Genomic DNA, 25956 nt, shown 5'->3' with positions numbered 1-25956 from the left:
CTGACAACGTAAATTCTTCGCGCCGTTAGTATTCACTTGGCTGCTATGACCTTGACCATCTCTGGCGGTATCTGCAAGCGACGCGCGCAACGTCCATAAGCGATGCGAGCGGCTCCGATATTGACGTCGCTGCTCCGGTGTCGAATCAATCGCTATAGACATGGGCGAACTGAGCGACGGATGAAGACGCAAACAAAAATGGCCAGTCAGCTAATCAGTAGGCTTCACCCAAACAACAGCTTCATCAGTAACTTGAACTGCAAGAGCAACGATAGCAGTGATTGGCGACTGACCGATACATAAATTGGTCTAGCTGGCGAGTCTCAATGAGAAGGGATCGGCTCGATCGGACCGCCGACCAATAGGCCCAACGCAATGCTCTGCTGATCCAGCGAGCGTTCCAAAACGATGTCGAAGAATAACGGCGAAGCCCTGGTTGACGCCGTCCAGGCTAAACGACCACCGTCCAGCGTCAACACTGCTGTTAATGCTGCTACCCCGACTAACATTGATGTCGCAGTTTAATGCGGTAGCAAAAATTTCGCTTGTTCCGTAAAAAGAAGGGGGGGGGGGGCATGAAGGAAAGGTTCCAGGGGGAAACCGGGACCAGAGACGACGACGAGGTAGACAGTATTGATGCAACAGCGGTAGTTATACTTGTAGTAGGAGATTGTTTCGTGCTTCTTCGACAAACCGCTGTTACCGGACTGAAGTTGCTGGAGTTGCTAATGTTTTTATAATACACTGCGCCACCACATGGCCGGGTAATATGTTAGTCTGACAAACTAGATAAAGCTTACTACGTTTTTTTGTTAAGATTATAATCGCTATTAGTATTTGCGACAGTCATATATGCTATACAGTAATAGAGGATCAGCTCTGTTACAGCTAGGTTTCAATATGTTCTTTTGACATAACGGTAGTAAATTTAAAGGGCTTTTTGGGGTAGCCAATAAGTATAACCGTTTGGTGTTTATTGTTACTCGTGGATTAGGTAATTCGTATATCGAGGATATTTGAACGCAAAGACGTCGTAATGTCTCATATGTGTACCCGCAGTAACTATACAAAAGGTCTAGCGTATTCCGGTATGAGCTTTTAAACTTACTATTACTACTAGTTACAATTAAATTCATTTTTCTGATTCCTTAGCATCAGATACCTTCCCAAATCCCGTATATTCCCAAGCGCTATTTTACGTCCTGTGATATTACAGTAACAGGATCGGATATTAGTATGAAATCAGTTTCGTATGTAAAGTTTCTGAAGTCATGTTTTCATCCCTATATCAGTATTTGCCACTCATTTTTCCCACGCAGACTGCCGAAAGTGCCGAACAGATATATTATAGAATGATGGTAAATAATCTGGGCACCGTCTCATGGAATCTAAGCATTTTCTATCGACTAGTTGTGATAGATACCACAAGCTAGCAGATAAGGAGTGCGCAAAGCCCGCTCTCCGTGCTTCTACTAGACATGTACTCCAATGAGACGGGCACGGAAAGCGTGCTGTAAACTACTGTTTCTGTGATATTGTGAATGTGATCGCTGCTGATGGCAATAGGTGTTCCATGACCATTTTTACCTCAGTGGTAGCCGTGATTGTGCTGGCCGGGAAGATCGTGACCAGGTTGGTTTCCACCTTCTCGCGACTCCTGATACGGGACAAGCCACGCCTGAAGAATGTTGTATAGTATGTGTACGTAGTGAAGTATGTCGAGGTGACGGCTTCCGTTATCTGGACACTGGACGTCGGCTCTATAGAGGCGGGCGCCGTTACCGCATAAAGATTGCTCACCACCTGGTTGGACAACGAGATAACGCCAACGAGCGCGTTGAAGCTTGGACTCTTACATTTTTAAAGGTTTGCGCTCTGAACCAAACAGGTTAGGTCTGCAGAACTTTGGGTTTTGATCCCGAGTTGGTCCCAAAGCTGAATATTATTTAAATATACAGTGCAATAAAAATGGATTGGTTGATTGGAGGTAAGTGGAGGGCGGAGGAGTAGGGAATGGGGCAGTAACTGAATTAGGCGAGTAGTAAGTCAGCGTATGAAAGAGATGCAAATAACATCACGAACATATGACAGCACATACACATTCGTACAGGGCATAAAATTAGCATATATACCCATTCCAATGCAATGGGATACGTTAAGTTATTCAGGTTACGCAGCTGGTCCAACACGTTACGATTGTTGTTGTTGTTGTTGCTTGGCTTTACGCAAGCATTTTACCAAGTGGCCAGTCGAAGGTCTAATATTAGTGAAGTTGGTTGAGATTTAATTACTCCTGGAGTGGACGGCCTGTTATTAATCTTCAGTTTACGTACAACACGTCTTTATCGACTGACCCTTGATTTAATCGGTGACACCTTTACCAGACAGGTTTACGTGAGTAAGGCAATCAGGCACTGGGTGACGTTCCAACACAGATATATTAATCAACTTATCGTCATGTTATGACGATAACTGTTATAGATCGATCTGTCATAGTTTAGTGAGTCTAGCAGTATCAGCAGGTATTATGATGAACACTTCTTGCTACCTTGTGCCTGGTATTGTGGTACAGATGGCCGGCAATTACCCACACTAATTTGTTTTAATCCTTCTGCGAGAATTGTATTAATTTTTGAGGGCCAGCAACAAAAAAAGCAGAAAGATGGACTGCTCACCACTAGCGGTATTACTGCCCCATTGGGCTTGCTTGGGGGTTAACGAGTCATGGCCACCCCTTCTTCGTTTCGGCAACGACTCCCGAGCGGCAGCGACGACAGTCTGACATTTGCCCAATGCTGCAGCTTTATTACAACTACCATATGCGAATGCATTACTAGATGTGATTACGTTAAGGCTGCGGTAGGAACGAATGTAACTACGTGTGGTAGGGTAAGCTGGGCACAACAAGATGGAGGAGTTAAGCGACAACGGACAGTCGTTATGCCAACAGCCGGCAGACGCCGTTTGCCTTTCTGATAGATGGGGGTGTTAGGTTTTATTACTATTATTTGTGGACCAAGAAAACGTGCCACGTTCCTGGAGCATGCAAGCTAAAGGAACAGATTGAATGTAGCTGCCGCGCTCTCCTCTGAGTAAAGCTTTACAGATGTAGGCCCCTCAACGTGTACCAAGCCTGTGGATACACGCCTCTAGTAGAGGCTGGCATCATAGATCTACAGACATCTGGCAGTGTTGCTGTTCTGATCGATTTATGATAGTTTATAAAATCTCTATTAATAACATTTTTACGATTACCATTAATAGTAATAATAGATAGATCGCCTCCGTAGAACTCTGAATGGTGGCATAAATGGCGTCGGCCGAAGTCGGCCACAGGCTTCTTCTTCTTCTACCTGCGTGTAGGCCCGCGTCAAACAAGTAGGATACGCCGCGATAAGACACGATAAATATACCGCTGCATGCCAAGTATTAATGGATCTAGTTGATCTTATCGAAGAGAGCAGTGCTGCGTTATGATACACCTCATAAGCCAGCGCCACTTTCGTGATAATATTATTAATTCTAATAGAGAGAGCATAGCTAAGGATAAACAATGGAGCTAACATTAAGCACAACAATAGATGCCTAGACAGAAACTCGCAGATGGATGCAGAGTAGTACATGTAGACACATACATCAGATACAAGCATAGCAGTAACAATGCAGACATAAATCTGAACTCGTGCAGTTGACCCCGCACCCCTGCCACACTAGCCAGTTGAACTAGACGGATGTGTTTCAGTCCATGAATGAGCTCGTACTCGGAATGAGTCTGGAAACGGGGATTCCGACAAACACTGAAGATCTCACCCAGTCCTGTCAAACTCAACAGACAGCTGTCGGCCATCTGCAATATACCAGTAGCAGCGAAGCAGACGCTGATGCCAGACATTGTTACCGTTTTGGGCGGCAAGAAACATTGAAGAGTTTGAATATTGAATTAAATGGCGATGACGTCTTTATTGCCATTTATCGAGAAAAGAAAAAACAGACAGACAGACAGGTGAAATAGATACGAAAAAGGAAGGTAGTGAGCTACGCAGCTAATGGATCGCCGTACCGTTAACTCTGACAATTTAGCTCAGCTTCATTTCAGTCAATCGAAGAAATAGCCTGTTGTCAGGCCAGCTCAGAAAGCAAATGGTCAGTATGACGACAAAAGTCAATTCGACGACAATATCTGGCTAAGTTTGTGACCAATGGGGCGACAGTGATAGCGGCATCAGCCGAAAAAATCGACTAGGTCGCCGGATACGCATGACTGCTTAGTTAGGCTCCGCTTGACGTCAGCTCTGCGTTGCTCTCTACCTGACAAACCGCTGTTCCTTGCTGCTGCTGCTGCTATATAACTTCTTATGCGCGTGTCTGTTCAGACATTATAGCAGTAAATTATCATCGGTTTTGTAGGCGTCCTGTTGTTTGCAACTGGAACTACGCACGAGTGGACTAATTAACGAATGAACGAAAAAAAAAGCAACTTAAAAGCAAGTTGAGCCAACCTGCAAAGTTCACTTACCGAAGTTCGGCTAGTAATCGATGTCGTACCCTTACGGATAAAGGTGGTGTAATACGTGTACGTGGTATAATCGTAGGAGCTGCTGAAATCGACGCTAGGCGTTAGCGTCTCTGCTGTGGGTGTTTCGATCTTCGTAGCATCCTGTGGCGATTTTGACGAGTCTGGAGCAGAACTGGTGCTCAGAAGGAAAGTCGAGTTGAGTGCAACGGTCGGCAGCAACGGAGTCTCGCTCCTCGTGTTTTCGTCAGCGGTGGCGACTTCTTTTAGAGAGCTGCTGGGTGATACAATTAGGATCATGTGACGTAGATTTTCACTTGCTCCTATACTGCTACTGGGTACTTGCTCTTGGGCAGAAATGTCTTCTGAAGTACTCGGACGCGGCATCATTGTGTGGACGTTGGATAGGATTTCGTGATTGCTGAGAATACTCGCGACTCCGTTGTTGTACATCGTGGTGAAGTGGGTATACGTCGTGAACATTGTAGTTGAGGTTGGCTCGACGTCAGAAGCGATCGCACTCTCAGAAGCACGTTTTGGCGCCACGTACTCGATCGTCATTGATTGTGAGGGCTCTTCGAAGGCCGGAATTTTCGATAACATCGATAAATGGGCGGCACTCAGGATGGGGCTTGATGACAAAACACGGGACGCATCGTCTTTCTCTGCGCTTTCTTTTGCGATGAGGGTGCTGGACGAGGTAACCACATCTTCTGTCGGAAGTTTGTCCATAATTAATTTATCGATTGGTAAGATAAAATCACTGGTAATAAATGCTGGCTCGGTCACTAAGGTCGAAGTGGGCGAAATTTCGGAGGCGACCGAGTTTGAAGCTGGTGGAGCAGCTCCGGGCGGCAAAATGAAGCCTTCCGTAATAATGACAGCAGATGGTACCGCCTGACTCAGGCTTGCGTCAGTGATTACAACGCTACCCGAGTTCATGAGGTTGCTTTCGTTGTGCGCATCAGAAACGAGCAGTGGACGGCCAAGCGAAGCTATAGAGGTTTCGGATCCAATCATCGTCACGGTGGATGCATCTGGAATGCTCGTAGGTGTTACATAAATCGAGGACGTACTCCGAATCACGTGAGCGTAGCTTCCCTGTATAAAGGTTCCATATACAAGGGTAGTGAATTCAGTCGTGACGCCATCAATGACTGTTGTTCCAGACTTGGATTTCACAAGACCAGTCTTGTACCGGTCGGTTTTTGTCGCCGATGGATGTACCGACGGGATGCTCTTTGGTGAAATTATGGTGAATTTTTTTTCAGATGTTGTTTCCTGTTTCAGAGGTTTAGTAGGCCGCAACGATTCAAGCGATGAGCTCTTGAACAGGTGTCCGAAGTCTTGCTGGGATGCAGGAGCAGGTGGGGCCATCATTTCCTGTGGACTTTCGGCACGCCGTGTAGCTGTAGGCTTGAAAATGATTTTCGTGCCAGAGAGTGACGTAGTGAAGTCAACAAAACCAAATAGCGTTACCGTCTTTTGCACTCCGTTAGAAGTTTTCGATGGAGCGACGGGTACCTGAGTGACTGGAAGTGGCGTGCTTACTGTTCGCGTAAGGCGAACGTCCTCAGGATTGATCGTTGTTATCGAGACGGCTTCAATAGGGGAGCTAGAAATGGGCTCGAATGCCATAAATGTTTCCATTGATAACGATGGCAGCACGGGCGTGAGCTCCTCAGATGAACTACTAGGCTCGAATACCGGTCCTAACTCCGTTGGGTACAGGCCCAGTCGATGAGGTCGTAACGCTTGAACCTGTTTAAAAAATGTATTCGTATCCAGGCGTTATTGACGGACGTATGGCCCTTTTATTCCTGAAGCAGTGCATATTACTAAACGGCAAATGGAATCAAAACTATCAAATATCGATATGGACTAGCGTACTGTGAGACAATCATTCTGTCATCCAAAGGATATCTGTGCTATTAGAGGGTGTCACTTAAATCAGCGTTTACCCGTGGTTGCTATAGGCTTGTATACTATATATCACTTAATAAAAATAACATAAGAACTACTTCACACTAAAGGACAACGGCTGAGTCACGAGACTACACTCTCGGCAGTATTTCTTCTCTCCTTATTCCCGTTCAGCTAATTAACATGTGGCCTGCTAGAAACTGCAATAAATTTAGTAATTAGCATGCATATACCTGGATCAGTTATCATAAGTATAACACACACATAAAGACTCACATTCGCATATATATGATTAAAGAATTGGCATAGACAGCAAAAGTATTCCATCAATTCATATACCAATATATATATATATATATATATATATATATATATACATATATATATGTCGACAGGCACATTTTTGGCGTCGGCTAGACACCTCGGCGTTCATCGACTGAGAGCGCCGGCAGCTGCAGTAGCAACAGCATCGTCTATAGCTGACGAAAGGGACTCGAAAGGAACAAGTCAAGAAATAGGCGATTTTCGTGCTCCAGGATGAAGCAAAACACTGCTGCACTAGTACAATAGCGTTCATTCAATGGCGATCTCTTCCGATGAAGCAATGGCGGCCAGGGGCTGTGGGGTAAATAGTCGCCACCGCACACTTCGATGTTATCACTGCGTGTACCGTTGCTGGTTGCCGTCTGCAATAGTTATAGACATCAAGCCGCAGCTTGATTGACAGCAAGACAAAACGACGCATTTCTGCTGCATCGGACGAAATGATCACCACGATGCCAGTTGAGCTATCTCTGCCGTCAGTGCTACTATATTTACTGTTCCTATGGGTCGTGGAGGAAGCACTGCGCCGTAACGAGTTGATACGACGATGACGAGCAGTAACGGTTCTATTTTAGGAGCATTAAAATGGTTGTTGCATTAGTAATCAGCTCGTAGCACTGAAGCTTCTCGATATTAACATCGTCGTTCGTCGAATAGCGTAACCTTACCGTAAACCTACGCTAAACTGCTGCGTCCACAAACGCTGACACAAGGAGCTGCAGTACTTGAATTAACGGTACCGACATCAGATCTAAAGGCCCGACCTTATCGCTGCCTTGCATAGAAAATACTTCGGTAACACAAACACCAATAGTAGACGAAGTTGCCGGCGTCATCGCGAATGAAGGATGTCCATGTTGTCGCGTTATGGGCGCGCCGCTGTCCCATTTCCTACGCCTTCCCAGTGAAATCCACCCCAGTCATTACCAGCGGTTCAGTAGCGAAGTCAACGGCGTGGGGAAAATAGAAAAGGGCAATTTAGCAGTAACAGCAGAAGTTCAACGGAGTGACGGGGGCTCGTCGCTGCTACGAAGTAACGAATCGTTGTTGTCGCTGACGCCACTACAACGATGGCCGCGTCAGCAGCGAAAGCCACATTTCTGTCCAAACGCAGATTGAACCCTTATTTCCTGCTGCAACTTCGACAGTTGAAAAGATTATTGTTAAAAGGAGGTAACTACGAATTACGAACAGCGGTCTTTGTTGAAACTGCCGGCGCGTGTGTGCATTGGCTGATCGGTGTGAAGCGGAGGGAAAATCTATGGGGCGCGAACAGACTGTGCGAGAGGCGATCGTCGAGGTCGCCTAGTTTCCGCGATCGGGAAATCAATGGAACTTTGCAGGAGTCGGCGCCACAGAAATATCTTAAGTGGCCTGTCGATACCGTTCGAACCCATTTCGGTCTACCAATATGTAGATGTAAACGACAGTAATGATCAAAAATCGACAACTTCACTGAGTGATTAGCAGAAATGGGTTTACCAAATTGTCTTCGTGTACATCAGCGCCTATACATTGGAAAACACCATGTCAACATATCGTTTGCTTGCCCGAGCTTTGTCATGTCTGAAAGATTGCAAATATAGAACGACTAAAGAAGATCGACCTAGTTCGACCTGGCCTTCTCCGCTTTCTGGCCTATAGCATATCGTACCGGAAAAGTTAAGTACATTATATGGTGATAACTGATAGTTAATGGCATAGCGAGACTCTCATTTATCAAGTGCGAATTTGTTTAGAACACAGAGAATGATCAAGCACGGGGCGGGCCTTAAATGTAAATGTGGCCGTCTTAGGACGTTTGTTTGTAGCAAAAGACTTCTTTACCTTTTCCTGTTCGTAACTATTACTGCAGTCAGCACTGGGAACTGAATGTCCAAAGCATGCGTCTAATTCCAATCTAGTCCTTTCTTTGTTCCGACATGAAATTATTTTTGATAAAAATGTACTAGCTAAAAGCCAGGTGCTTCCGGCTTTAAATCTGCTATCACCGTGGGGCATTCCATCAGATGGACGATAAAGTTTCATTGAAATCAATTGTTTTATAAAAGCAGCGCTTTAATGGAAGGGCTTCTCCGCTCAATTCAAGTGCTATTCCAGCACTCGGCGAACGAACTAATGGCGGTTTAAGCCAATATATGTATAATGAGGCTTGAGACTCTGGATTCAAATCGCTTTTTCCCAAACCGGTTTGTTTTATTATTGAAAATGTACTCATAGCTTGCTCTACAGGCAGGGCGTTTCGACATTGCGAAGTATTGATCAAACTAAATCCGGCGATCAATCGCCCGACGCACGCGATATCACCTGCAATTCATATCTAAGCAGGATACAGAAGATTTTCTTCTCAAAAATTACTTTCAAAGACAGTAACGTCGCTGGGTTACTTCAGCGACCAGCGAAGACGGTGAACGAGCCACCATCCGTGGAAAAGTACAAGCTTTGTGTCCTAGCAAATAGGTAGCGTTTTCAGTATCGAGAAATAATTATGAAGATTATAGCATCGCAGTCATGTGCTCAAAAGCTATCAACACGTATAGTGCTGTGAAGATTGACCGCACCGATGATGTTATGCTACGCTTTACGCAACATGTACGACTTTTGCTAGACGTTGTTACGCTACCGAACAGTATAGGTAGCTCAATTCAAAACAGACAAAATGGCGTCCCTTAGATAGTAACAGATTCCTGTCTACCAGAGTGTCGTTCCGACAATTTACCCGCATAGACATGTATATACGCTGTTTCAAGCGGAAAAAAAAAAGCTAAATTTCATTATGACCAGATGGCATTCACCTGTCCGTAAACATATTTTCTTATGTAGGACTGACACAGTTTAGCTCGGATTGTTGCGACAATATTGTACACGCATCATGCAATACATTGAGATCTGAGCCGATGTATTTCTCCTGCCACGTTGCTAATAGAAGCCGCGTAAACAGTACGCAACAGTGGTACAATACTGGGCGTTCGAAAAATCTGGACCAGTCCGTTTCCGCCTTGCACCGTAACAAACATATTGCAAGAAAGAGGCATCTGCTAAAAACGACGGCAGAACTAAATAAAATTGATATTGTCACGGAAAGCGGTACCTTTAAGAAGACGACGTCTATTCACATCTATAGTAGTCCGCCACCGAACACTAGACGGTGTTTCCCTGGACATCGTACCTGTTCTTCAAGTTCTCATTCAAAAGTATCGCCAGCTAGCCAGCCAAGACACAGACGGGGCAGCGTTGAAACGCCGACATGGCGCGCTTCAGGTTATACACTCAACGCTCACAGAGAACTCGCGGCGTCTCGTTCGCTAACAATTTCATCCTGCCACGAAATTGCCCGGCTTCCATGGCCGAATCAAGTGCCCATTGCGTTGCCGGAGTTTTCTACGATCGAAGGTAATTTTAGCAAATTTTTCATGTATAACTGAGTCAGATTATTCACCCTGTTAGTATTTCAGGCTTCTGGCCGGTTTTTATTTAGTCCGTAGAAATGTTATTTGAAAACCTACCCATTATTAGATTCGAATCTACTGATGTGAAAACCAGTAGAAACCATATTCAACAAGACGGTAATTATATATATATATATATATGCGTGAACACTGCGTTACGTCTATTAAAAGATAACAGAAAATTCAACAAACCGTTTTTTTTGGTATATTTAACGGTTTACCAATTGCTCCCCGCTAAAAATAATAAAAAGCAGTACGTAAAAGCTCGGTATGAGATCGCAATCAAAACAGAAAAATCATCATCATCATCATCATCGTCGTCGTCGTCAGAAAACGATTTCTGACGCTGAGATTTTCGATCATTTAACGTACATTTTTTGGGTTAGCTGCTTGATCCGATTTTGTAACTCAAATTCAACGCTCACAATGAACCATAGATCGAATCGGTTGATCTGAGAAAAATTCTAAATCTTGATCTAATAAATTCAACACGACTGCAGTTTCAAGAAATAGATGTGATAAAGTCACTATATTCAGGCCTCTTTCAGGAATGTACAATAGAGCGTGTGCTTGCTTACTTTTTTCGCCGCAGTATCCTGTCCTGCTTGCGGGACTTCAAGGATTTTTCCGTGCCGGTAGAGGACGGGCGCGGGTCGCTTCGTTGTTGGCTGCGTTTCAGCAGCGCTGCTATCGCCGGCGGTTGATGCCTCGGTCGAGTTCTGAAGTACTTCTGCGTCTAGGTCGTTGCCAGTGGTCGGAAAGTCCGGAACGTATACTGCTTGACTGGGACTAACTTCCGACGTGGACTTTATCGTCGTCGTTGCGGGCGGAACTACGAACGTACTTAACGTAAAAGGGTGTTGCGTTGAGTCTACGACTGACTCAGTTAAGGCTAAAAAAACAGATAAGCAATAAAAAATGGTTAGGACATTAACACCTATAGCCGTGTAAATAGCAAGCTAAACTTCGGCTGCGAATAATATAAAGGTGCTGGCGACGGTACAAGGATACTTTGGTGAGGACTGCTATCTACCTTGGGTTTAATTAATTTTGAGGTTTCTGAGAACTGTTCGTTGTGCTCGACCTTTTTCCAGGTACGGCAGATTCGTTTCATCACGCATAGCTTCAGATTGTCCAAATCCAATTCAGAGCACATGTATCTGTCAGGGTGTCATGTACGTTCGTACGCGATTTACGCAACAAGCGCTAACAATTCTTTCGCCATTGACGTTGGATCCGATATATCGCTGTCTTTTCCACATGTGGTCCACGGCTTTTTATGTCCATAACACTCTAGTGCTAATATAGTTATTGGCATCAATTACCGTACGAGGCGTTTCGTGGCCAAATTGGACACAACATGAAGTACCTATCACCCGTACGAAGTTTGTAATCGCCTGCAAAACGTATTGCCTGATATTTTTGTAGAACGAAATAGCATTAGAACGACCTTTTCAGGGTCAGCTGCAATTAATTCGCTTCAAGTACCTTTGTGTATACAAGACATTCGTAGCTTTACGACACCTTTGGAAATCAACTATGGTCAAACAGTACCCAGACATTGCACCCTTCTGCCCACTAGGCCAGATCGGATCAGGTGCAATAATGACAGAAGATCTCCTATTTGACCGAGTAGCTTTAACGTGTCCAATAGTACGTCTATTACCTTTTAACTGAAGGATGTATTACCTTTCGATGATTTGCCCCGAGACAAGACCGACAACAAGCGCCATCTCAACGGCATACAGAAGTTCATTATAGTTGTATCCATATTTAATATATAATAGAAATTGCTGATTAAGTTAATTATTAGTTCGCTCCTAACCGCTTCAGCAACCGCAGCTGGCATCGGCGGTTTACTAATCCCCAGCGGCACTAGCGGCGCGATGGCGATGTGATAATATTTCAATAAAAAAATCTACATTCAGAGAGGAAAAATCAAAAGAAAAAAAAAGATAAACAATATTTGTACGTCGAAAAGGAGGAATAAGGCAGACCGATAATAATTTGGAGCGGGCTTGCTGGTTGGCTTGATAATAAACAGCGTCGCAAAAAGAACAAGCAGCGCTGTCAAGGTTTATTAAGGAACTTTGCCTATGTAAATTAGAAGTTATTCTGTATTATTCGTATGGTCTTCATGTATTTGTATTACTTATGTATTTTAGATTAAATATACAGTAGTATACTTTGTGGTGGTCTGATGACTAAATCGTGATTAATTTCCGTCACATCAAGCAGATACATCCCTGATAGCGGATTCATTTGCTGTCAATAAAACGCATCCGTACCTCACTTCACAGGTCGACGCCGACACCGATCTGCGAATCGTCTAACACATTCTATGTTTACCTTTCCTAATGCAAATGTTGCGTACGTATAGAATTTCTTTATGGCTCCGTTAGCATTCGTGAACAGTAGACCCCGTTCGGACTTCAGCTGTGGCCTTTTTCCCTTAATTGTCTTTTTTTCTTTCTTCACAAAAACGAATTTTTCGGTCATTATTCCACACAGGTTGCCATCGTTGAGTTCACCGTACGCTTTACTTGCATAGAATATCTGGGGTGGCCGTCAGCATCAACAATGGACGAGCTGGCAAAATGTTCTTATGATACACATGCCTGGCCACGGTCAATGCTCGTTCCTGTTAGGGCAGCACAAGCCGTATGTGCATTATAATGCACGTATGAGTATATGTACGAAGTTATGGTAGAAACCGGACCGGGTCGAGTGCTGATCGCAGGTAATGTTTACGCCATAGATAGGCCAAATGTCACACAAAAGTTATTGCTGACAACGAACCGGTTTATCTATTCTTGATCCCTTTTTTTCTGGTTGTACCACGCTGTGTATCGTGCCTTACCGTAAGAGCCACTGACCAAGTTGTTACTTGCCGTAGTTTCGCTGTTTGATGTTATTCCCTGTCCAGCTTTCGGACATCGCTGGCTATCGCAGACTTAGAAGAATAACAGCAGAAACACGAGGACGTCAGCAGGATCCAGTACATCGAAACGCGGAAAAGAGACAAAAAATGGCCATCGTCATTATTAATATTGTTATAGTAATCCATGTTGCTGCTACGGCCGCGGCTGCCTGTTTCCGTTTTTCCGCGGTGGGTGTCTCTGATCTCGGTCTCATTTTCTTGCTATTCATATACTGTTATTCTGCTTTATGTTTCTCCCCTTCCCATGAGACCAAAGGACCACCCCCTATTCGTCAGCTTCCTCGAGCCGTTCATTGTTATCAGCGAACATCTGCTAAGGAATAGGCCGGCTGGCCACTCGCGTGATCCACCGACTCCGACAAGCCGACGACTGAACTGCCGTTGCTGGTCCATATTATTATTACTATTATCATTGTTCTTGACGTTGTTGAAAAACTGTAAATTCTTCAGAAAAAGGCTGTCCGCCTTCTTCCAGTATCGCTTCGCTTTAGCCCCAGAGAACTTGTAGAGCGCTTATAGCAGCAGCAGTTGGCTGCCTCGGCCTTTATAACAGGTAGTGGTGGAAGTCGTGATAGTTTTGTGGTTCGGTCATCACCGGCATGACAATGACTACCGGTACGTCAGCTATTGCAGCGCAGCTAGAAGCGTGCTAGGGAAGACTGAGGATTAGACGAGACTGCACAGATGAAACTAACTTGCGAATTTGCTGGTTATCCGTTTGCATTTCTGTAGGGCACTCGTGGCAGTGATATCTTGTAATGCACAGCTAAACGGAATATCAACTGCGTTCTTATAGCTGGTCAGCTCTAGCGGCCATAACGTTAGCCCCTGCGAGCCCTGTTCCGTCCGTTGTCGCCACGGCGTTTATGGCTCAGGTGTGTTGTTGCCGCTGTCGGCTGGAGCCGAAGATAGAATGTGAGCTTTACCGCTTTGCCTGCTGCAGCCAGTCATCGTTATAGTCGCCGTCGCCGTAGCCCCTACTAGCTTTAATATGGCCAACCAAGATTGGCCGAAGTGGTTGAAATTGTACAAGTTTTGCCCGGTCGCCCGAACAGCACACACTTTCTCCCTATCGAAAGCGACTTTGGCTAATTCGTTGTTTTGTTCTTCGTTGAAAATCGTGAAGCATTAGCAGGTAGCAACGGCGGCGTCAACTTCTGTAAAAGAGGCCAGATTTCCCTCCAGATCTCTCTCTCTCTCTCTCTCCTTTTTCTTTTCGCGTCCACGTCCGATTCAAAAAGCTATCGCAACAACAGCACCTGTAGCAAGAACTACGCAATACGTTTCTTCTGTCTCCCTAACGGCAGCAGAAGCGGTGGACCTCAAAAAGGCATACTCCTTTTGCGGCGGCAGCACCGCAAGCGCCGTCGCTATTTCTAGCGTTAGCAGATATGCACGATCTGCCGAAGAACCTGCTACTCTTCGTATTTCTGCGTCTGGCTTCCTGGTTTCCGCTCTGCGTGCGACACAAACAAGTTGAAAATTTGCCAGAGCTGGCTGTGGCGAACAAGCGATATGTATGCATAGTACGTAGTAGTTAACAGCATTGGAAACGACAAATGAGGAAAACAACAACACGTGCACCAGCATCAGGCCGAAGTGAAAGCAGTGGCTAAGGAAAACAAACACGCTAGAGGCAACAAAGTGGCATTGACGGTGGTAGAATCTCGAGCACAATAGCAAAGCCGTTGAAAACGCACTATTTAACTTTGTCACAGGCTGGGTCAAAGTCACAAAGCGAAGCGTGTCTTCATTGCAACAACAGCAGTAGCGGGGTCGCAGAAGTTTCTCTATCATCAGCCTGCTCTCAGTCCGCCCTCTTCTACAAGTTTCTATTCGGTCGTTAAGTGCTCTTCATGTAGTACAATTTTAGTTGTCTATTATTCAGTCGATTATACCTGACTTTTATTCATCTCAGGCAAGCTGCGTCGAAAAATTGGTCGTAATAATATAACAACTAGTTAAGGTAATATCGGATGTTTAGTAAATATACACGAATGATTTAGATAACCAAAGTCGGGATCATCTTTCGATAGGACATCTATAATTTTATCAGGGAGGCGGTGGACGTTTATCGAAGGGTTCGCCAGCAGCGTGTATTTACAATAGATGCCTAATATAGCTACGAATCACCAGACCGGTAACTCGTTGAGCATTCGCTACCGGTAACGATGATAATGATGCAGAGATAGCAGGAAAAAATGGACACGTATGGCTAGCGTTTCTATGTGCGCTTAAGGCCGTGTGCCTCGCGCTAAATCATAGATTAAAACATAATCGTATGACAAACAACGAGTGATCGCGAGATGTAGTAACCAGTAAATCAGACTTGGAACAGCGCTTTTTGCCGCGAATCGTCTGCTCACTATCCGCTAGCCGGATTCGATCACCCTAACAAACGGGCCTCGTTACAAAGCCTTTTTCGGGAACTTCTATTTTTTGCTATCCCCAAAAATGCCAGTAGCCAGTAATCGCTATATTCAGTTCACTAGGAACAATGACAACACCGTTGTGTCACATACTAGCCAATTTGTACGTACCCCAGCCAGCTGCCGTAAATGGTGAAGTGATCACTTTCTCTCCCTATATATATATATATATATATATATATATATATATATATATATATATATATATTCATATGGTATCTCTCTGTAGTTGCATATTGGTACAACTAATGCTGTTAACGCCACTGTCTAAAATATATGTGGTCTTCGAAAAAAAAAAAAACCGGTCAGATAAATCTAGCAAAAATTCGCATGCGCACATACAGGCGCAGAGACAAAAACAACGGTACAAATACACAGAGACACAGACATACAAACACGGAATTACGGGATCCCCCTGCTCTTCAGATTGTCCGCCACTTCAATACACAAAAGCAAAACGGACTTCTGCTACTACTGCGCGGAATTGACGATCTCGGCCTGTCGCGCCGCCCTGTGCTATTTGCCCGCGGCTAGCGGCGTCGGCACGATCACCGGCGGCAGCAGTAGCCACAAGAACTCGTAGAGCGGAAAATCATCTTCAATCGTTCACTCATTCCTTTTTCAGCCTGTCGCTTCTATTTGCGTTAAGTAGTCCGCCCGTAGCCTTCGCATCGTCATCAACAATAAAACAGCAAGCAGACGCACGATCGCTGCGTGCAGCGGTCGCCGTTACTGCCGGCGCAGACATTAGCAACAAAACGACTCGGTGATCTGTCGTACATATAAGACCATAGCCAGGAGAAGCAAGCAAAACGTTGAGTGGGTTTAGCTTCTTGTTCAGTCAACCTCTTGCCGCCAACGGCAGCAATGATTTCCGTCGCTACTGTTGCCATCGGCGCTAAATAGATGAGCTTGAATAATTGTGCTGACGCGTATGACGATGATGTTTCAAAAATTCATGTTTTTATTTAAAGTTGTAGTGGAAGGGAATCGCTGTGAAGAGCCTATTTGCGAAGGGTCGATTGGAGGTTACGAAACGCGCCGAAGCCAATGGTCGGGGGTGGAACTTTCTTCAGGCGGGCGGGAATAACATGGTGCTGCTGCTGCTTACGCTGGTGTTGGTGCCGCCCTGTGTTAGCGTCTGTTGTCTGTAGCGGCATTTCATAGAGCGACTGGGGAGAAAGGGGATCAGGCAGAAACGAAAGTGACGAGCACACGTCGCCCCTGTTCAGTCGAGCTCCTAGTTATTTTCAACAGCAAGATGGCTTCAGGAAGGAGATTACGACTCTTTCTAATGTATATGTAACCAGCATTCGACGTCATACAACACAGCCGGTATAAGATAAAATCATAGTAGAGTAAAGAGGTGGATGGGGTTTGCAGAGAGAAACGATACGTATAAAAGAAATGGTGCGCTAATAATAACAATCAAATAATTGACGTGAAGAGAAGTTTATTGAAGTTCAACGAGGTTCCGTTGGCGCTTCAGTTCACTGTTGATGAGGCCGAAACTAAATTAACCTTTACAACGAACAATGTTTGATAGTCGTTAGCCTGCAGGCGTCTACGGTGGACGTTGTTTTCGTTTTTTGCCCCTCATGTTAATGGGGTTATAATAGAATGTAACAGTTGATATTTCTCTTGTCAGTCGATTGAAACATCGTTTTTGAACAAACTGTAACGTATGTCTTTCGGCGTTTTGTCAAACTGAAATAACTTACTTATTGCGTGTTAAATACTTTTTCATTAAAGATACGTTTCCATGGAAATGTATCAATTAGTTAGCGTCAATTTAATAATAGTAATAAGATTTCAGTGGTAGTTCGCCCACAGGTATGGCTTCCATCTAACATAATGTTTAAGCGCGTCATACGCTCATGGCCAATAAAAAAAAACTACTCCTGCCTCCGGTTCTATCAACTCACACAAAAACACATTCGAAGGCAACGAAGTCGATTTCCAACACTACTTTCATAGAGTAGAACGGCATCTTCTGTACGGACTTGGGCTTCATATAATCCGCATTATATCGATCCCACCGATCACAACCTATTCGAAAGAGTTGGTTTCGATCAAAGGCGATCATCTAGTGGCAATATTATCATTGCCACACTCAGGATCGCTATGATCGTCTTTAACCCAGTGGGTGACCCAGCCTATCGAAGTACGCGTTATCCTACGAACAGTTCACTATATAGTAGAGGCAAGCAGATGATTCTGCAGGGCAAATGCACACAACAACGGTGTCTTTAGACGTTTAGATCTGCTTGTTTCCAGAGGTAGTTGTAGCACAGGTTACGCGGCGAACAGAGTATAACTAATAGATGATCGTTTTCTAGTGCTTGGCGACTGACCCACTTATTATTACCCTATACTCGATCGTCCGGATCAGGTGAGCTGATTTAGCCATCAGCTAGTAGATGATATCCTGCAAGAAAACGAAGAACGTGGATGGACCTGTAACAACATCGATGCGATGAAATAGGAGAGCTGAATATGTGACACAGCAGGAAGCGAGGAGAAATGGTGTCCAGCTTTCTTTTTTATGGCAATCGATTTAATCGGCTCGAGTAGCTGACCAGAGCGATTGTTGCTGCCGCTAAGTGGTGTGAGCAAAGAACCAGGACAGGCTTCACCTCAGTCTATATCGTCTCGGTTGGCGTCTACTCTTCTTGTGGTGATCTGTTGTAATCACGGTAAACGTGTACTGCACACGCAGCATTTTAGACCGTGCTGTCTTGTCGCTTCTGCTGTCATAACCATTGAGGTAATCTGCCGTTTAATGTAGTCATCAGTGTGCGAGCGAGTCAAACGTCTTCGCACCGTGGTGTTATTAGCTGTCGCTTGGGTAGGCTGTATAAAATCGTTAGCAGCACTTCATTTTGGTCAGACCAAATGTGTTTAGCCTGTTTCCATTGGAAAACGAAATGAAGGCAGATCAGCAAAAGCCTTGCCAACTTGGACGGAGCGAATCAAAACCGGCGCCCCTGCTGCTGGCGATAGCCGCAACGGCTACAGTTGCACAGGGGTCCTGTGGTTGATCACCGCCGCTGCGGGTATTAACACAGCAGCAGCAGCAGCAACAACTCGGTCCACGTCACGTGACGTGACGAGACGACAGCCGATTATATCGAAACGAATAGACCCCTTCCATCGATTGTCCTCAGGTCTCCTGTCTGAGAACAAAAGGAATGTTGGTTTTACCCGCTAAAAGTTCCAACTACTAATATTAGGCCTAATGTGACGGATAATAGTCAGCCGGACGGTGCCGACATGCTATGCTCAGACTTGTTCTCTTAAAGGTTACCGATGGGAATTTTTCCGCTGGCCACGGCAGCAGCAGCAGCAGTGGCGGAAACAGCGACTCCCACGGCACCATCGCGACAGGTTCAGTCCCAAAAACAACAACAATAACGATTACGATGACGTAGCAACCCAGCAACGGGACGTCGTGCAGCACTGAGTAGGGTCGGGGTCTAGACGAGCAGGATAAGGACGACAGAGATAAAGGAAAGATGTAGATGACCCTTTCCTTATTGCAAGGACTAAACTAAGGGCCATGACCTGACGTCGTGCTGTTACCAATTACGAACGATACGTTTTATACGGCAAAGTAAATAGTACTTATACGTGTAGTAGTAGTAGCAGCAGATACACTACTACTATAGTAAGTTTATATACCCAAACAGATGTACATCAAGCACATGTGTGGACAGTATTAGATGACAAAGTTCGTATATGCGAGAAAATACAAGAGCAGACTGCCTGAACGCATGCGGAACCGCTGCATTCTGCTCCAAATTTTTGGCTACCTTCTTTTTGGCCGATGTCCCAATTGTCGCTGTTGTTTCTTCACAGGCCAACTTCGAGCAACTAGAAAGTTCCCTCGTTTTCCATGTCTTCTTAGTCTTGTCATCCCTAGGTTTTCTGATGTAGAATTTCGATTTATGCTATTAGCGTTCATATGCATAATAACTTAGTACTGCTAACTGTAAACACTCTGCAATAGGGTAGTAATTCTAAGGGACAATAGTCAAATGGTTTCCACGGGTACGATTTGCTCGTGATGTTTATTGGGCGGTCTTTAAACAGAACTGAATATATATATATATACGATTTTAGCATTAGCATTACAAGTAGCCTTTGGCAGACGGTGATGACGACGGCGACGACGGTTCGTATTGGATGTTTCCTTGCTGTTTCCGATTAATAGAAGCAGCGTCAGCGAAATTTACCAGAAGCGCGGCCGTTAACAGCAGTATCAACTGTGGCTAGTGAAAAGGCCCTGTAGGGAAGTAGCGAATAGGTACAACAGCGCCAGCCAACTACGTGAAGAGGCAAACGAAAAGACCTTTTGCTACTTCTTTTTTTTCTCTCGAATATCGACAACGATAGCATTAAGAATTTAAGCCGCAGTAGGGTATCTGATCAAATACGATATCGTATTTAGATTATTGTTAACTTCGGTTGCCGAAATCAATTTCGGGAATAAATACCAGGAGCAGCATTGTAGGCAATGGGCCTTGCCACGGCGGCTGCGTTTGGGGAATGACAACTACGTTCAGTGACGGACGTCTGACTGTCGAAACTGACGCACAAACACAATGGTGCCAAACATCTGCTAGTTATGATCCAGCTACTTTGGCAAACAGCGAGGCATGACACGAGCATTTGTGGCTGCAAGATTAGTTTGTCAAGACAAATGTTGATATTGGTTTAGGGGGCATTTTTTTTCATGACACGCTTTTCGTAAATAGTAAGCGTTCTGTGAATGTAGTGAACATATACATTCAATTCTGTATCTTTCAATATTTTGTCAAAAAAACTGCGAGGGAGAAGGACGTTTAAGCGAATGCGAATTTCTCGCTTCTGTTAAAATAGCTCTTCATGGACAACCTCCGCTAAAACGGTACCCCTCCCCTCACCCCACTTTTAAGCTGACTGATCATTTGATAATAAAATAAATTTAACTTGACCGCCCATATTGTGTAAAGACTGCGTTTGCTACAGCTCTGGGGCTCGCAATGCTGTTAAAGCGAATGATACCAACCTATGAAATTGCACGATTTGCAAAGTATATAGCGACCGTCTTTAACAAAAGAAGTGCTCTGCTACGTAATAGTTTGTCTGTTTTTGCTTCGCATTTGTCGTGTAAGAAGCTAAGGCTCGATCGCTTCGGCTTGTCAAGCTACAAAGCTCGAGCATTCGCCCAACGTACAATGCATAAACATAAGTTTGGTGCCATTTTTGCGTACAGCTCTGCCATTCAGACGAAGATCAAGCGGCAAATCGTCACTGCATCGTAAAATCACTTCTTGACGGTTTCATCCTCGATCGATCTCATAATCGTAATATCGTTTCATTGAAGTCTGTTAAGCTTCGATTCGTCTCGGACAGCGAAAAAAATATAACGAGTCTTCAATTCAATCCTAGAGGCTTCATTTCTATCCGTTTCGTATTTTCTGCTATTCTCCTGGTTCCGTCCTGTTGAACTTACCTAGATGTGGCAACGAGTTCGAACCTCGGCAGCGGAAGTGGCGGCAGGTACAATACCAAGATGAAAAGAAAATGGTGAGCAATTGAAGCTTTTTGTGATCCTTGTACGTCTTTCGCATGGCGGAAGTCTCGTGGCGCTTGTCAGCTTTGCTTTTTACTTACTGTTCAAGTTGTTCTAAGCAGATGCCCGTTGTTCAGACGGATTAAACGATTTTGGCTATATACTATACTAGGATAGAATATATGTAAAAGCTATTGCAAACTTTTGTGGGGCAAAGCTATTGTCGCCACTTTGACTCTGCAACAAAAAAACGAACGCAAAATGCCGAATATTTTGTTTCGGGGGGAAGGGGGCATAGATTATTTATCTTTAGCCAGCTCAGGGTTTCAATTAAATTTGTCTTCTATCTAACTTCTCCTCCACGATCCCTGTATTATAAAACATATATATATATATATATATGTGCATAGACGGCACACATGACAACGGAGTGTTCCATAGTCATGGGCACCACGCCAGCACCATAATAACTCTTCAAGCGCCCGCTTATATCACAGGATAATCTGACGTTATTATAAGATACTTGTACGCCTAATATACCCGACTATCTAGAATGACATTTATATCGCACAAACGGTACAGGCAGTTGTAACTATGCAGAATACATGGCACGCTTTTAAATCAATTACACTAAAGTCCATGTTAAAAACGGGGCTGAGTAGACGGCTTTCCATGAACAAAGTCCATGATAGGCCAAAGGGATTTGGTTTATGTTGTAGCTGCCTGTTAACACGCGCTAGTCTGAACGAAACTAATGACCCATCCTATTGTTAACGGTAGCCCTATTCAGTGGGTGCTCGTCGGTGGGTTTATCCGACATCGATGAAACGTTCCCCAATTGGTTCCACGTTTTTGGCGTAATCACCCTTAATCGAGCCTAGAACAGATCTCCGGTTTTTTTTCTTGTTTTATATTGTTAAGATGATTTGATATGTTGACGATTATGTAATAACGGGAACAGAAAATAAAGCAGGTGGGGTGCTTATTTTGAATTCCGTTGCGGGATAAATTATAGGATAGTAGAGAAAAATAGAGAAAGTCGAAATTGCTACGCGCTGTGTTTGTAGTCGGCATAGCAGTGGCGATCTAGTGACAGCTAACTATCTCGACTCCTGTACAACTTGAATTTTTGCAGTTTAACTTATGACACAAAATACTGATCAACTTGACCAAAAACCTGTAAATAATGAACGCAAGTTTTTGACGTAGTATATAGTGACCGGCCAGCTACGGTGACCCACCTGCTCAAGCGAATTGGAATTGAAGAAAAAAAGAAGCAACGTAATTACAAAGTTCGACTCTTAATTGAGAGCTTCTGTCGAATAGGAAAACTAATTAGAACTTTACATTTCCGGTTTGACCATTTCGACGTATAAAAAAGTGGCATCTAGCTGTCTGGTAGAAAAATCCGATTTTTCAAAAGATGATCTTTTGAAGATCATCTTTGCTTGGTTGTTATGCCGCTGTATCGTTTTGCTCCATCAGGCCACCAATCATCTAGTGGTCTTGCCGCCTTATCCAGTGCCTGGACAGATCTATATGTTAAGCTATCAAGGTAGCGACAGTCTACCTCATTATAGCTAGGGTTGTTTAGAAAGGTTCCTGAACGTGACGCAGTGATACAAAGCAATTCTCTTTCTCATCAGTGAAGGAACCAATACACTTGGTTATCATTTAGCTAGATGTTTTTCAACTAAGTTAAATTGAAAATACAACTAAGAAGTTTCAAAGTAAACTTCTTTGCTGTATTTTGTGTGAACGCTCTTGCTGCTTTCTGACATGAGCGTCGTTTCGTGAACTGCTTCAGCAAACCTTCAAAATCTGCCCCCAGCTACCTCTGTTTTCTCATTGAACAGCTCGATTTTTTACGTTTTACGTACTGCCCACAGACCGAGACCGCAGCATGTACAGGATAATCGAGCAGGAAAACGTTTCGTGTAATTCTATGACTCTGGGCAGGAAATGTAGAAGCCACCGTCTGGATCGCGCCCTCGATCGGATGTTGGCTAGCCGAAAATAACGCACGATTGTAAATAAAGCAGACGACAGACTTTCTGCAACAACATACACGTACGGGGAGATGCTCTACCCCTTAAATGTTCTTAGGATAATTTGCTACGTTGAGACGTCAAGTCGCCATAGAAACGACTATAGCGTGAACAGCCAAGGATATCAAGTGGCGGCGATTGTGGCGCTCCTACCCAGACGGATGAACGGCACTGAAAGTAAAAGTCGCATTGAATGCGTGCCGTACGTGTACACGCATGGACTAAATAATCGGTCAATGCTATGTTACAGAATTTATAGGAAGCTCATTATCAATTGATTGCCGCATTTTTCTTGCTAGCGTGACTTGGCGTTCTTCGTATATGATGCTCGGTATTTCTGCATACATCAAACAGTCAACCTCATATTTAGTCTCCTTGGATGCGGCACATTTGTACACTATGTTTGTAAGTTAATCGGTCGCCTATTCCTTTGCATACGTAGGCGAACGTTGCAGTCCGTTTCGTCTATACCCCGTATCCAATGATTGTTTAGACTTGTAGAGCTCGTTTGAAAATTTTGCCGTTACCAATAAAGGAAAAGGAGGGTAGACATGGCAACCTAAACTGGCTAGAACGTTCCTAATATAATGGTGATGGCACTTACATTATATGTGTTACATTTATGTTAGTACGCGTTTCAGCTTCCGTTGCTCGTAATGTGACGAAATTCTGTCTATGAGCTAGTTACAACAACATCTATACGCGTGCAGTATATCTATCTACGTATGTATTTCGTCCATTTCAAATGTATCCTAATAACTGAGGACAACGGCGACCGAAACGTTTTTTTTTTTGTTCGCGACCACAAGCTTTTCTTTCTGCCCGGCTGCGATTATCTTCAAGCTTACTAGTCACGAGGGATTATTGACCGTCGTAACTGGGTCGTACGCCAGCTACCTGTACGTACACGGCACGTTCCTGTTTCGTGGGCAGTTGTTTGCATGATGCGCTCATTAATAGAGCACCACCAATCGCTGGACGATAGATTTGTCAACACGGTATTCGTAGTCGCTCCTACTGTTTAACGTGAAGCACGGCCTTACAGAACACACTTTTAACTGTTCCGCTCTGTACGCATAGCTGAACAGCGCGCTACCTCTTTCCTCTTGATTTTCCTCTAGCCTTTTGGTATTGTTGACGATTATATTCCTTTACGGAAGAAGCGGCGATGGCAACGGCTACCATTCTAGCCCTTCAGACCTAAACGACAATTGAACGCTGCCATAGACATGAGGGAACAAGAGCGTCAATACAATAGAGCAAAACAAGGAACAACTGCAACGGTTGAATTTGAAACCCGGCGACTGGCGGAGGCGATGACGGCGGCCATTTTCCGTCGCCACTGCTACTTTTACCAAACCATACGATGTAACGGCCAACTTCGCAGCCGACAACGAACGGTGCTAGTAGGCACAACACAAAAAGATCCAGCAGTACTTTTGTACGCATTAAGCGGTGCACCGCGACGTTCGAAAGCGTGATAGCTACCTGACTACGCACTTGTATCAATCATAAACATGCAAACATTTTAGAAACAGTAACACAACGACTGTCATCGGTTTCGGTCACAGCCCTGACGATAGGCCTAGCGCTATAGTCGCACGCCTTCGTTCACACAATTGCCATTGATTTTCGCTATCGTCATCGTCGTATTCACGAGCCAACGACAACAGGTCTAACGGCAAGCGATCGAATGAAGACGTTGTTTTGTTTGTCTATTTGTCTAGATTGTTTGAACATTTGCCGTTGAAACAACGACACTGGAACAATGCAGCCCCTGTGAAATGAGCGTGGTTTTTCTTAATTGCTTTTGCGAGACCCACTCTCAATTGCAGTACTAGTGCGCCACTGAATAGCGCGCGGTCTGTCTGCAGCACATCCACGGGCAGAGGGCGAAAACAAAAATAAACTAATAAGGGACACGACACGCCGCTTTCTAATGTTCTTCAATACTGGACAAAATATTGTCAAAGAAAAAACTTGGACAAAGTACGACAAACTTGTGTAACGTTAAAAGTTAGAGCTACCATCGGCACACGGTGCCCGCGCAGCGATTTGAAGACCAGCGGTGAAGACGAATGCGAGATAAGTGATCATTGTAGACTGATCGATCCGTATGAAAACTAATGGACATCAAGAATCATTATAATTACGACATTTTCATTTTACTCGATCCTCTTGTTTCACACATAGACGGCCAAGCACCTTTGCGGGCGGACACAGCCAGTCTGGCGTTCCGCCTGCAGACTAAAAAGCACCGCCAAGGAGCGGGGGCATTTGCCGGCTTACCTAAGATGTGTATGGGCACAACCCTTGTCGATAATTATTTGATCGTTATAGAATGCTACACGTTCACGATGTTGCTATCAATTTCAATTGTGATTATCGTAAGCTAAAGAACAACGAGTACTTCCGAGCTGGTTGTTCTTTAGCCATTGAGAGCTGGCCGTTGAAAACAATGACGGAACAGGTAACTAATATATGTCTATTTCGGCTCCAGTTTTCACGCATGCGGCTAACCCGGTTCAACATCAATCAACTGTCATTGCGTCTTGTAACATTTACCTTGGTAGCTAACAAACTGATGATTCGGAACCTTACTGCATCTAGTTCAGTGGCTACATTGGGCTCATTTGAACAACGATCGAAAATATAGAAAGAAAAAATAACGTTCTGATAAATTCTGCTGGGGCAAATAATAACAAATTAAATCAATAGATAAACTCGTCAGTCAATCGATTTACGTATGTAGACACGTGACTTTGTACGGTG

The 25956-nt window shown here is 44.4% G+C and overlaps 2 protein-coding genes across 20 annotated transcripts in view; one reads left to right on the top strand and one right to left on the bottom strand.

Moving 5' to 3' along the window:
- Positions 1-25956, bottom strand: part of LOC111253556 (uncharacterized) — a 134005-nt gene that overhangs the window by 41576 nt on the left and 66473 nt on the right. For 4 of the 8 annotated variants that reach the window (XM_022813126.2, XM_022813127.2, XM_086993694.1 and 1 more), the window contains exons 2-4: positions 10788-11101; positions 4517-6274; positions 1588-1803 (exon numbers count right to left, since the gene is read on the bottom strand). In XM_022813126.2, coding sequence (XP_022668861.1) covers positions 1588-1803; positions 4517-6274; positions 10788-11101 — 2288 coding nt within the window. The remainder of the gene's footprint in view (positions 1-1587; positions 1804-4516; positions 6275-10787; positions 11102-25956) is intronic. The other 4 variants (XM_022813128.2, XM_086993695.1, XM_022813129.2 and 1 more) reach the window with 2 other exon arrangements.
- Positions 1-25956, top strand: part of LOC111253362 (uncharacterized) — a 131803-nt gene that overhangs the window by 49319 nt on the left and 56528 nt on the right. The window lies entirely within an intron of this gene.

Source organism: Varroa destructor, unplaced genomic scaffold (genome assembly GCF_002443255.2).
Source record: "Varroa destructor unplaced genomic scaffold, Vdes_3.0 BEIS01000006.1, whole genome shotgun sequence".
Lineage (NCBI taxonomy): Eukaryota > Metazoa > Arthropoda > Arachnida > Mesostigmata > Varroidae > Varroa > Varroa destructor.
Note: the sequence above shows the minus strand (reverse complement) of the source record. Positions and strands in the feature narration are given on the sequence as shown.